The sequence below is a fragment of the Budorcas taxicolor genome, chromosome 14 (assembly GCF_023091745.1).
Source record: "Budorcas taxicolor isolate Tak-1 chromosome 14, Takin1.1, whole genome shotgun sequence".
NCBI lineage: Eukaryota > Metazoa > Chordata > Mammalia > Artiodactyla > Bovidae > Budorcas > Budorcas taxicolor.
The window spans coordinates 83,504,847-83,518,508 of record NC_068923.1 but is presented as its reverse complement, the minus strand read 5'-3'; the positions used below and the strand labels follow the sequence as shown (position 1 = coordinate 83,518,508).

The 13,662-nt window shown below is 36.4% G+C and overlaps 1 protein-coding gene across 1 annotated transcript in view; it reads left to right on the top strand.

The window, feature by feature from the left end:
* TMEM67 (transmembrane protein 67) overlaps positions 1-13,215 on the top strand; it is a 43,109-nt gene extending 29,894 nt beyond the window's left edge. Inside the window, exons 22-28 of the mRNA XM_052651885.1 lie at positions 2,623-2,703; positions 3,188-3,304; positions 8,116-8,232; positions 8,337-8,441; positions 9,025-9,127; positions 12,057-12,199; positions 13,135-13,215. Coding sequence (XP_052507845.1) covers positions 2,623-2,703; positions 3,188-3,304; positions 8,116-8,232; positions 8,337-8,441; positions 9,025-9,127; positions 12,057-12,199; positions 13,135-13,215 — 747 coding nt within the window. The remainder of the gene's footprint in view (positions 1-2,622; positions 2,704-3,187; positions 3,305-8,115; positions 8,233-8,336; positions 8,442-9,024; positions 9,128-12,056; positions 12,200-13,134) is intronic.
* Positions 13,216-13,662: the final 447 nt, after the last annotated feature.

The following is a 13,662-nucleotide window of genomic DNA, read 5'->3' as shown; positions in this document are numbered from 1 at the left end:
GAGGAGCCTGGTGCACTGCAGTCCATGGGCTTGCTAAGAGTCGGGCACGACTGAGCAGCTTCACTTTCACTTTTCACTTTCATGCATTGGAGAAGGAAATGGCAACCCACTCCAGTGCTCTTGCCTGGAGAATCCCAGGGACAGGGGAGCCTGGTGGGCTGCCGTCTATGGGGTCACACAGAGTCGGACACAACTGAAGCAACTTAGCAGCAGCAGCAGCAGCAGCAGAGAATTTAAAGGAATACCATCTGAAGCTTTTCATATTGGTTGAGTACAACAACTAAAAAAAAAACCCAGACTGACAGGGCCTGAAATGAAAGTAGCTTTTCTTTGTCTCGTGCGAAAGAAGAGTAGGGGTCAGCAGTGCAGGGCCAGCAGTGTGGCTGCTGTCAGACCTGGAGGCCTGTTGTTCTGCTTTGCCCCTCAGGACTTCACCTCTCAGGTCACCTCATGGTCCATAATGTCTGATGGGGTTGCAGGTGTGAACCAGGGGAGAAGACCTCACCCTTTCCTCTTTTTTTTTTTTCCACTATGAATTTTAATTGAAAACGTTACAACAGCTTAACTACCCATAATGAATTATGAAACTTTAGTAGTTAAATTATTATTATCATTTATGAGGCATTTATTCTTCCTTATTTTATAGACCTGCAGAAACTTTGCATACTTGTTGTTTTCTCCATTTCAGAGGAAGATTGTGAAAAGAAAGTCTTAAAGTTTTATAAATCAAAACCTAATTGAGAAGTATAACACAGGCAGAACAGAATCTGTGTATAGCTGAGCGTAGGTGGTTTTTAGCTCGGATTTTAGGCATGAAAACTGTTTAGCTCATTTCACATGAAACAAGCAGGTGAAGTAGTGAAGCTGAGCTGTGAAAACCCCTATCAATTATTTTTAGCATGCCTCTTAATTGTTTTTTTCCCCTGGTTTCTTGTCTTGTGTGCTGGAGTCTCAAACAGGTAACCCCTTGAGGAGGTGATAATTGGGCTGTGAAGTAAACATCAGCAAACGCAATAAGGCAAATCCTGCCATAACTATGTAGCTCACCCAGACTGTTTAGCCACATACCCATAGATCCAAGTGCTGTAGAAAAGAGTCAGATCCTGAAACGTGTTCAGCTAGTGTCCGGCCCTTGTAATCCTTGAGTGTGAGCAGTGAGTCCAGATGCTCTGGCATGACGGGGTGAGTGGGCAGGAATGGGGCAAGGGCCCCAGCTTGGGGGCCGTACGGGCCGGGGGCTGGTCCTCCCTGCAGACTGGAGGGCCGGCTGACCCGGGGAGTGTGATGACCGCTCACCCCCTCCTCCTTGAGAGCCTTTTCAGAAGTGTGTTCGACCTCTCCTTGGCCAGAACTTGGTCACATGGCCACTCCTCCCCGCACTGTCCGCTGGGCAGCAGCGTGCCCACACAGGGGGTCTGTCCCGAGGAGAGAGGGGAAAGGCTCGTTGGAGCAACAGCTGGCCGTCCTGGGCACTACCGTCTAACCTCGCTTTTTGTCTTTCACTCTGCTGCCATTTGATAGAGACATATGTCTCTCCATGGTCACATCCTCAGATTATCAGTGTTTATGCATCCTTAAGAGTTTCTTTAACCTTAAAGGTTTAAGGAGTTAACTTTTAGCAGTTCCATAAATTTGTCTGTACAAACGCTTCTTGATTCTCACAAGGTTAGGTTTTATTATTCACTCCCCAGCCCAGCTTCTTCAATTTTCAAGTGGTATCTCTTAGTTTTTAAACTTTGTTACTGTTTTTCATGTCATTTAAAGGAGCTTTAAAATATGTATGTAGTATATTTAGGAAAGCGTTTTTAGTATTCAGCTGCTGTAGATTCATTTATGTATTAATTCCCATATCTGAGTATATTTTATGTGGGAGGCAATGGCCAGCCCAAAGATACGCTGTAACAGGAACAAGTTACAAGTGTGACAAGTGCCGTGAAGAGCGTCAGCAGGCAGATGAGATAGCAAGTAGAGGGAGGTAAGGGGGAGGAAAGTTAGGAGTGGGGACAGCTTTGAATAGGGTGGTTAGGAAGTGTTGTCTTTCTCTGAAGGATATCTAAGCTCTACAGTATAAACTCTTCTCTTTTGATTTATATAACTTCCCTTTGCAGCATTATTAGATCTAAGAAAACACTTGAAACCATTCCATCTGAATATTTGACACATTATCTGTAGTTGAAACACAATACTTGACATATGCTTTTTATATGCTACTCTATCAGAGATTAATTTGAAAAACAAGCAATTTCTCTAGTAGACTTTGGAATTTAGGAGGTGAGCAGAATTGCAGAACGAGACCTAAACTGGCGATAAGGCATTGGTTTATCCTAAGGTTTTCAAAGCCCCTTACTTCCTCTCCCTGTGTTTGTCCTATCTTATTTTAATGACACAGAAAAGTTTTTAAATTCAAAATAAGCCCCCTCAGTGAATCTTAACAGAATTCCAAAACACTCTTCCTTTGACAGAAGAATAGGAGATGCTAAGTAGGATTTTATCCCACAGGAATCATTATTGGCCCCTATGTTCTTGTTTGGAACTTAGTTTTTCTTAATATACTATACTGTGGCTATAAAGGAAAATTAAATCCTAAAATCTAATAAGCATGAACTTGGCTTAATGTTTCAGGTTGTGTTCTTTGGTGTCTTCTATGAGAGATTTATAGAAGATAAAATTCGACAGTTTGTTGATTTGTGCTGTATGAGTAACGTAAGTACTCTCTGACTTTATCTTGCAACTGTTATTTCTCCCTTTTTAAAGGTCATGAGTACATTAAAAGAGGCTTTGAAGTGATTTGCTATGATTGGATTTTTAGTCTGATTTCCACTGGTGGTTAATTCCAGAGATGGTTATAATGAGCTACAAGTTTAATATTTGCTGCCTTAAATTTTCCTTCTCTATTTGCAACTTCTTAATTATAAATCCCTTATGCTACCAAATAGTTGATTCAGCCTGAAATCCCTGAAAGGTTTTCATGTGTCAATCCTGTTTGTTCTTTTCTTGGAAGTGTCTTCAGTCTCTTTTTCATCTACTTTTTAAAATAACCTCATTATCCTTTATTACCTTATTATTCCCTTTATATGTTGTCTAAGAATTCAACTCATTATTTTGAGAGAAAGGAAGCAATTTCAAGAAGCACTTAATTTTTATTGTTTTGCAGATGCATTGCTAACTGGTCCTTCTCTTTTTATAGATATCAGTGCTTCTGTTATCCCACAGATGTTTTGGCTACTACATCCATGGTAGATCAGTACATGGGCATGCTGATACTAATATGGAAGAAATGAATAGGAATCTTAAAAGAGAAGCGGTATATTTTACGTCTTTTGTTTTTTTAAGCTGAGAGGTTCTTGTAATCTGGGATTTGTAGTAGTATTTTTTAAAAAATCCTCATTGATTACTTTTAAAAGTTGCTAGAATATCAACTCATTACCCTGAACATTAAAAGAGAACAAATCACATATCATCCTGCAGTTCCTTTATGGAGTGTATTTCAAGGTAAACTGAATAATTCACGAGGGAAAGATCTTCCTAAAGGAAGCAAGTAAAAGAATTCTAAATTAGAAAATTACCATTTTGTATTGACTAATGAATTAATACATATAGGCTACAATCATCAATGGATGCTAAAACAATTAAGTGAAGGATAACAGGGAACTTTATAATCAGGTTGACATTATCTGAACACACTGGCTCAGTCTTACAACATGTGAAAATTAGAAAGACTGACATTATGTACTTCCTGTTATGATGCAGTGAGGAAGTACATAATATCACCCATGAAATACTCTTGCCTAAGAAAATTGAGCCTGAATGTAATCAAGCCTCTAGCTCTAACAGGAAATCAGGTCTCTAGTTTACAGTAAATAGAGGGGATAGAGAGACAAAATAAGTAATACCACAGAAGTGTTTAGCCAGATGCAGAATGTTAGGATGTCTCATAAGACAAATGACCCAGTGTCCCCAACAAATTAGAGGCATGAAAAGAAAAGGAGAAGTGATAGTGGTGGTAGAAGAAAGTTGTTAGATGTTAATTTTAAGGAAAAAAAAAAAATCAAATACAACATGTAGACTTTGAACCCTGATTCAAAGAACCAACTATCAAAAAAAAAAAAAAAACTTTGGAAAAAATCTTGGCGATTTAATGGGCTAAATATTAAATTATGTTAAGGGAAGATCAATTTTATTAGGTGTGAAAATGGCATTTTTTTCAAGGTCTTATTGTTTAGAGATACTAATTTGCAAATGAAATAACATGGTATCTGGAGTTTGCTTTAAAAGATAAAAGTTAGGAAGATAGATGAAACAAAATTGGTAAAACAATAATTGTTGAAGTTGAGTGATGGATGGTTCACTGTTCTCTCTACTATATATTTTAGAAAATGTCCATAAGAAAATTTAAAAAAGAAAAATATGTACCTAAGAGGAAAAACCAAGAGGATTTATTGATTAAGGGACTATACCTGTGACTTGCAAGAATTTAAAACATGGTCATAACATCTCAGTTCAGTTCAGTCGCTCAGTTATGACCGACTGTTTGCAACCCCATGAACCGCAGCATGCCAGGCCTCCCTGTCCATCACCAACTGCCAGAGTCTACCCAAACCCATGTCCATTGCATCGGGGATGCCATCCAACCATCTTATCCTCTGTCGTCCCCTTCTCCTGCCCTTAATCTTTCCCAGCATCAGGGTCTTTTCAAATGAGTCAGTTCTTTGCATCAGGTGGGCAAAGCATTGGAGTTTCAGCTTCAACATCTGTCCTTCCAGTGAACACCCAGGACTGATCTCCTTTAGGATGGGCTGGTTGGATCTCCTTGCAGTCCAAGGGACTCTCAAGAGTCTTCTCCAACACCACAGTTTAAAAGCATCAATTCTTTGGCGCTCAGCTTTCTTTATAGTCCAACTCTCACATCCATACATGACTACTGGAAAAACCATATCCTTGACTAGACGGACCTTTGTTGGCAAAGTAATGTCTCTGCTTTTTAATATGCTGTTTAGGTTGGTTATAACTTTCCTTCCAAGGAGTAAGCGTCTTAGAGGAACAATTTATTTAATACATTGAACTGAATCAGTTGGTTAATTGTGAGAAATTATACCTGGATTGAAGAGTTAAATTTTAAAAATGAAACTATGAAAACCTAGAAAAGAATATTTTAGTTTGGGAGATGACAAAGAATAAAATAGAGAAAGTATCAAAGTATTATTTATGGTATAGAATATTTATTAATGTATAGGACATTTATATAGCCACAATTATATAGATAAAAGACGTAGGGTAAAATTTCCATAGTAAATATGACAAAGATACTGATCACAATACTGAAAACATATAAATCAATAAGCAAACTAAGTTAAAAGCTTAATAGAGGGAATTCCCTGGCAATCCAGTGGTTAAGACTCTATGCTTCCTTTGCAGGGGGACTGGTTTGACCCTGGTTGGGAAACTAAGATTCTGCTTGTCGCACGAGCACAGCCAAGAAAAAGAAAAAAACAAGCAAGCAAAAAAAAAAAAAAAAAAAAACCTCTTCAATGACACAAAGATTTTTTAAAATAAGTAAAGTAACAGAATAGACTAAAAACCTCTAAAAATGTTAAACTCACAAATCATGGAGGAAATGAATGTAAAAATGATATATTTATTTTCTTCAAATTACCAAACTTTTATTTTAAAAAGCTAATACTTAGTAGCATCAAGGACAAGATGTAATGGGCACTGATCTTAGGATACATTTTCATAAACCTGCTGGAAAGCATTTGTTACCAAGAGCTTTCTTAGAGTTCATTATCTTCAGCTTACTGATTCTATGAATCTAACTAAAGGAAATAATTAACAATGTGAATAAGTGATTATGTCCAGGATCTTTATCATGAGTTATTTATAAGGACAAAGAATACATAAAAATGAAAGAATATTAAGTAAATTGGTTTATCTATACAGTGAAACCTTAGGTAAACATTAAAACTCATGTTTTATAGAACATTTAGTGATCCCAAGAGTTGCTCAGAATATAATGTTACATGAAAAAGATATCAGTATGATCCAGATTTTATACCATCTCTATGTATATGCCTAGACAACAGCTAATGGAATACCTTAAAACGCTGGTATCTCCTGGTGTTGCAATTATAGACAAATGTTTTTTCTTTTTGTATTTCTCTGTATTTTATAAATTCTCTACAATCAGAATTTTTTTTTATAAAGAAATTCACTACACATAGACTGCCTTGAAGTCAGTAGAAAACCAAGTGTCATGTTTGGAGCTTAGGTTTAGACAAAGGAGGAGAATGTTAAGCTCCAGAGTAGGCAAATAAAGTTAAGAACAGAGGCAAGAATACTTAAGCTGAACTGTGAAGCATCTATGAAAATTGGCTAGGTCAAGGGTAGGGTAAAATGTTACCTGTGAGAGACATATCTCAGGAATCAAATTGTGTCAAAGAGACTTGCAGTAGAAATCTGATCTGTAACATTAACCATTGGGTCATATATCACTACCTTTTTAGTGAAATTAATTGAGGAAGTGTATTGAAAGTGTTTGACACTATTTCCACTGTTTCCCCATCTATTTCCCATGAAGTGATGGGACCAGATGCCATGATCTTCATTTTCTGAATGTTGAGCTTTAAGCCAACTTTTTCACTCTTCCTTTTTCACTTTCATCAAGAGGCTTTTAGTTCCTCTTCACTTTCTGCCATAAGGGTGGTGTCATCTGCATATCTGAAGTTATTGATATTTCTCCCGGCAATCTTGATTCCAGCTTGTGCTTCTTTTAGCCCAGTGTTTCTCATGATATACTCTGCATATAAGTTAAATGAGCAGGGTGACAGTATACAGCCTTGACATACTCCTTTTCCTATTTGGAACCAGTCTGTTATTCCATGTCCAGTTCTAACTGTTGCTTCCTGACCTGCATAGAAGTTTCTCAAGAGGCAGGTCAGGTGGTCTGGTATGCCCATCTCTTTCAGAATTTTCCAGTTTATTGTGATCCACACAGTCAAAGGCTTTGGCATAGTCAATAAAGCAGAAATAGATGTTTTTCTGGAACTCTCTTGCTTTTTCCATGATCCAGCGGATGTTGGCAATTTGATCTCTGGTTCCTCTGCCTTTTCTAAAACCAGCTTGAACATCTGGAAGTTCCTGGTTCACGTATTGCTGTAGCCTGGCTTGGTGATTGCAGCCATGAAATTAAAAGACACTTCCTCCTTGGAAGAAAAGTTATGACCAACCTAGATAGCATATTCGAAAGCAGAGACATTACTTTGCCAACAAAGGTCCGTCTAGTCAAGGGTGTGGTTTTTCCTGTGGTCATGTATGGATGTGAGAGTTGGACTGTGAAGAAAGCTGAGTGCTGAAGAATTGATGCTTTTGAACTGTGATGTTGGAGAAGACTCTTGAGAGTCCCCTGGACTGCAAGGAGATCCAACCAGTCCATTCTGAAGATCAGCCCTGGGATTTCTTTGGAGGGAATGATGCTGAAGCTGAAATTCCAGTACTTTGGCCACCTCATGCGAAGAGTTGACTCACTGGAAAAAGACTCTGATGCTGGGAGGGATTGGGGGCAGGAGGAGAAGGGGACGTCAGAGGATGAGATGGCTGGATGGCATCACGGACTCGATGGATGTGAGTCTGAGTGAACTCCGGGAGTTGGTGATAGACAGGGAGGCCTGGCGTGCTGCGATTCATGGGGTTGCAAAGAGTCGGACACAACTGAGCGACTGAACTGATGCAAAGTGTTTAGAGAACAAAAAAAGACCATTTATAAAAGTTGGTAATTCTAGACTAGACTTTTTATCATTTATTAAAGAGCAATAAATTGATTATAAAGAAAGCTAAGACTATCAATATATGGTAAACTTAGTATTTGAGTTTTTGTTTGTTTGTTTGTTTTTAAGTAGGGAGGAGTAAAGCCACCTGCACAGAGGTATGATGTAGAAATTAGTAAGACCTTGAGGGTAGTGGCAACCTTGGATACTATTAAAATTGCTTTGTCTCAAATAGAGTTTCAGTACAACTTTAGTTGGCTTCCAAGTCTTGTAATATTAAATATTGCATCTTCTTTTTAAGATAGGCAGAATTTTCATTATCTTGATCGTAACATAATTTTTTTTAACTTTTCAGGAAAATTTATGTAGCCAAAGAGGTTTGGTACCTAATACAGATGGTCAGACTTTTCAGATTGCAATTTCTAGCCAGATGAGGCAACACTATGACAGAATTCATGAGACACTAACAAGGGTTTGTATAACTACAATGCAGATATATTTTCTCAATATTTTGTGTTATTTAGATACCGAGAACATAGGGCATGTTTCATTTACCCTTGTCTCTTTTCACATTAGAAAAATGGCCCTGCGAGACTCTTGAGTTCCTCAGAAAGTACTTTTGAGCAGAATGTAAAAGCATATCATACTATGAATAAATTTCTTGGCTCTTTCATCGATCATGTATGTATCATCATTTATTTCTAAGCTAGAGTCAAAATGCAGTATTTAAAAGGGTAACCAGGAATGTCAGTTATTTCTTCTGTCAACCAAGTCAGTGAACTTAGAACCCTTGTGGAGTTGGTTGGTTGGTTGGTTGGTTGTTTTTGCTGTAAAAACTAATACTGTTTTGGCTGAAAAAATTAATACTTTGTGGATGGAGTTAGGTTATGTAAAAGTAAAACGAGATTGTTACATGTCTATTAGCATGATGATTACCTTAAAATATGTCTATACTGGAATTTTGTTAGTTACCAAATATTATCAATTATTTATTGTAGAAATATGCTATGGTTGTATTTATGAAAAGCTCGTTATAAACTGATTTTCAGTACAGCTAGCCCTAAGTACTACTATCAGAGTTTAAAATTTAAAACATTCTTAAAGAGAATTTTGTTATAAAATCCAGTGTAATAAATTGTCTTTGAAGAACCAAACCCAAAGATTTTCTTTGGGTACTTTCATTTTTCTTTCCTTCTGATTTTATAAAAATTGGGAAGCATTTATTTCACTGCTATTTTCAAATGACTCTTATTTTTTGTATTAGGTTCATAAGGAAATGGACTACTTTATAAAAGATAAATTGCTTCTTGAAAGAATTCTTGGAATGGAATTCATGGAACCAATGGAAAAAAGCATCTTTTACAATGGTATCCTTCAGATGCCCTTGATGAACTTTATTTTTATTTCCCAAGCTTGAAAGAACATAATTGTAGTTATTGTCTTTTGATTTTATACCTTTATCTAGAAAACTTAGTAAACTTCAAGGAATTATAGTAGTTTTCTATGTCCCATTTTATTATAGGTCATGTAGGAAGAAACATATATACAAGATAATTATTCTACAAAAAAGTAAAAAATGAAGCTGAGTTTTAAAATCAGTTGTAAACATGGAAGAGATAGTAAAACAAATACATAAAAGTTTATGTATTGAAATATTCATTCAGTGCCACACTTATGAAACATTTAAAGAATAATGTTCATGATTTATCTTAAGTTTTTGTTTTATCCAACTTCTTAAAAATGGCACATATATATGACAGGAATAGTGACTAAAATGGTTTTTTTATCATTAAAAAGAAAGTATGTCACTTTTAATACATATGTTAATAACCTCTTGTGTGGCTTGGGAAGAATGGAAATGGTATGCTATACCCAGTATCCTGGCCTGGATATCACTTACCCTCGTGTTATTGAGAAGCACATGTTGTGCCAGTCCTGGGATACACAGACCAATGGTCCCTCCCTTGGGCATCTTGATAGCAGATTGTGGAAGGTAGGCATGTGATGGATGAGTGGAGTGATGCTGGGACAGAAGTGTGTGCAGACACGAATTATACTGGGTGTGGAATGGAAACTTAGCTAGACGCAGAGTGAAGCCAGATGACAACATGGTGAAGTCTGAACTGGGTCTTAACAATAAGTTAGTTGTCAAACAGGAGGGTCCAGGGAAGAGAGGTGAAGACATTTGTGCAGAAGGGGGAGAGGGCATTATGTACTTACGAACCTTATGATTGAAGTCTGGAATGGAGTGAGAGAGTGCATGAATGATAAAGAGGGCAGAGACCGAATCCCAAAGGCCTTGTCTGACACCTTAAGGAGTTTTGCTTTATTTTATCCATAGAGCACTTGTTTTCAGAAACATTTTTAAAAAATGTTTTGTCCTACAGGACATGCACTGGTTGCTCCATGAAGGTATGAAAAGAAAGTATTAAAAAGTCTATTTGTATATTTGCAATTCCATCATTCTTAATTTATATATGTTTAAAATTATATGTAGTAGTAATTCATAAACTATGCCTATTATGAGATGCATGCTCAACATTTTATTCTGATAGGGATACATGATCAGAATAATTTGGAAACCACTTTTAATGAACATGGATGTCATCAGAAAGCCTTCATATCTGATTCATAAATTGGAAGAATTATTTTGGCAGGAGTTAAACAGATGCAAGACTATAATAATATGACTTAGTCATTAAGAATATAGCTTTCAGAGTCTTCTGGTCTTGGGTTTGAAATCTGCTACTAGTTTTGTGAACGTGAGAAAGTTGTTTTCCTTTCTGAACTTTAATTATGAAACTCCTGTAAAATATAACCTTCTAAAGGTTGTTGTGTTTACACATGTGTAATCGTTGTGTAAAGAACCTGGTGTGGGTAGGCACTCAGTAAAATGATGTTGTTACCATTTCTAATAATAATAATACAATCATCATCACCATCTTCATCTCTGTAGGGAAATGAGAATATGAGCAAAGGCAGTAGTGATGGGATAAAGAGGAAGAGATTGCCAGAAATGTTAAGGGAAAGAAGGGGTAGGAGAGAAGAAGCAGTCAAAAATGATGTGGACTTCCAGCTTGGCGAGGTGGCTGGCGGTGGTGCCGCCCTTCACCGAGAGACGGAGTGGAGTGCAGGTGGAGGATCAGGTTGTGAGGGGAACAGGATGAGTTTGGTTTTGAGTATGTGGTGTCTTGTGGCACCTTTGAGACATCTTGGAAGAGATGTCCTGTCGGCCATTAAATGTAAGGGGCTGGGGGACTGGATCTGAGGGGAACGTCAAAGTGCACAGTAAGTTGGGAAGTCTCGTCAGAGGAGGTCATTGCTGGAGCAGCAGCAGTGAAAGGTTGCCCGGGAAGAGTCTACAGAGCTGGCTTGTTTGTTAGAATATGTATACAAGTATATGCACAGAAGTGCACATCTTGTAAGGATATAGCTTCATGCTCAGTGAATTTTCACAAACTGAATATATTCCTGTAACTAGCATCCTGATCAAAAAAAGTGTTATAAGCAAGCCAGATGCCCTTTTGTATAAAAACAAGGGTCCTAACTGGGTGTTCCTGGGCCACTGCATCACTGAAGAAGCTCTGGCCCTCTCTGAAATTGTGTGTGAGAATCATATGTGTGTGCTTTCCCCACTGCCTCCTGTGAAAGGATCTGTACCTTTCATTAGAATCTTACAAGGGTGTTCACATCCCCAAAAGGATGAACCCACCCCTGCTTGGCGAGTGAAAAGAGGTGTCAGAGCAGAACCTTGGGGAACTGTTTGAGGCATACATTGTAACACACTCTTCTAGTCCTTGCTGGTTTTGTTTTGCCTTAAAAAAAAAAATTTGAAGTATAGTTGATTTACAATGCTGTTACAATGCTCTGCTATACAAGAGAGTGTGTTTTGCTTTTTAAATTTAATCTTATCTTTGAGAATTTTTCTAAGATTCTTTAACCTTTAGTTATATAAACAAATAGAGAAAGGACATTCATTATCTGATCATTGAAAAATACAGACTGTATACTTAAATTAGTAGCAGTTACCAAGCTTTTGCTGCAAATGTTAAAACTACTTTCCTTGGTTAACGTTTTAGATTAGCAAATTTAATACCCCTTGTTTATTTTTTATAAGTCATGAAATATTTTTTCTTTTTTTTAAATTCAAGTATAATTGACATATAATAACCATGGAGTATTATAGTAACTAGTTATTTTAAATATTCAAGTTTTATCACCAGAAATTTATCACATTTATTATTCTATTTTTAAATTTCTAGTTTATATCTTCTAAATTGCCTTTTTTTTTAATAGATGAAGGATATTCTTTCAGCAATGTTCTGTATTATGGAAATGAAGCTACTCTTCTTATTTATGATCTGATGTTCTTCTGTGTTGTGGATTTGGCTTGCCAAAATTTTGTTTTAGCAGCCTTCCTTACATATCTACAACAAGAGGTAAATTTAAGAATTTTTTGTGGATTTCTTTGAAGAAAAATATGTGGGAAGTGGATATTTATTTTTATTGCAGAGAGTATCAGTGTCTACTTACACTCAGAATTTATAAAGATTTAGAATTTGATTAGCCCTGCCAAAGAAAGGAAAAACATTTCAACCAAGTTCATTTTACACTCTCCTGCAGAGTCAGTGAAATACCAAGGACTTGTGGAGGGCATAAGTTGCTTGACCAAATGTGAAAGAAATCCAGTAGGAAGACACTTAAGTTACCTTTCTCTCTTAGATGCCAGCATTGAGCAGAATTAGAATCCCATTTACCATCTGCACCAATGTTACCATTACAAGAGGCAAACTCTGAGATCTAGCTCAGGGCTCAGCCAGTATAACTTTCAATTCACATATCACCTACCTGCTTGGATGAAAAAACAGCTGTGTGGATCAGTGTGGAACCTGAAATGGAGACTTCAAGAAAAGCCAAGTTTGTTCTAGAAATGTTAGCATTCGTATCACCGACATATTCCCCACTTAGGTCAAAGTAGTGTATGAATTAGTGGTATGATGAGTTAGTTCTTGATAGAGATCTGGAATTAGGAACACATTTTTTCCCTAACAGTTCTTTTGATATTTCCATAGATTTTAGAGCTAGGGGAAACTTGTCTTGCCAAATATTTCAAAGTATATTCCTATGAACATAAGGGAATTTGTGTTAATTTATTAAAACATATTCTGAATAGGGACATACACTGCTTCAGTATTATGAAAGATGATAGTCTTGAAATAGTTTTGTATATCACCATGGAATTCAGGTGTCTGCTACATGAAAATAGCTGCAAGAATTGGCTAGTTTAATTTAGATATTTTAACTGACATTCACATTTACTTTCCTTTGTATGTATTTTCTCTCTGAATTGTTTTTACTTTTTTTTTTTTTTCAGATTTTTAGATTTATTCGTAATGCAGTAGGACAGAAGAATTTGGCATCCAAAACACTGGTGGATCAAAGATTCCTGATTTAATTTATTGAGTAGATAAGGACAATTATAATCATGGCCAAAAAAAAAAGGTCATGATTATCAAGTCAGTTTGCTATATTTTTTAAAACTTGTAATACAGATTATTCTATTTTTATTTGTTTTTTAATCTACAGGAAGATTTATTTTTATAACTCATAGAAACATAAACTTGCTTTGTGAATATGTAATATGATACAATGGAAAATATTGTTTTCCTGTTATGCGTGGTATTTAATTCACCAGCTCATAAACTAGATAGCTCTGACAATGGGACCAAAAAAAAAGTCTAAATTGCTTTCAGCATAACATTTTTTAAATGATAATCAAAACAGTCCCCATCATTTGTGTCTGTAAGATTATTTTATAACTAGATTTGTGTATATTTTCTCACATTGAAAAAAAATTGATTCCAGTTCAAGCCTAGTTTTCAGTTCATTTTGTTTTACATAT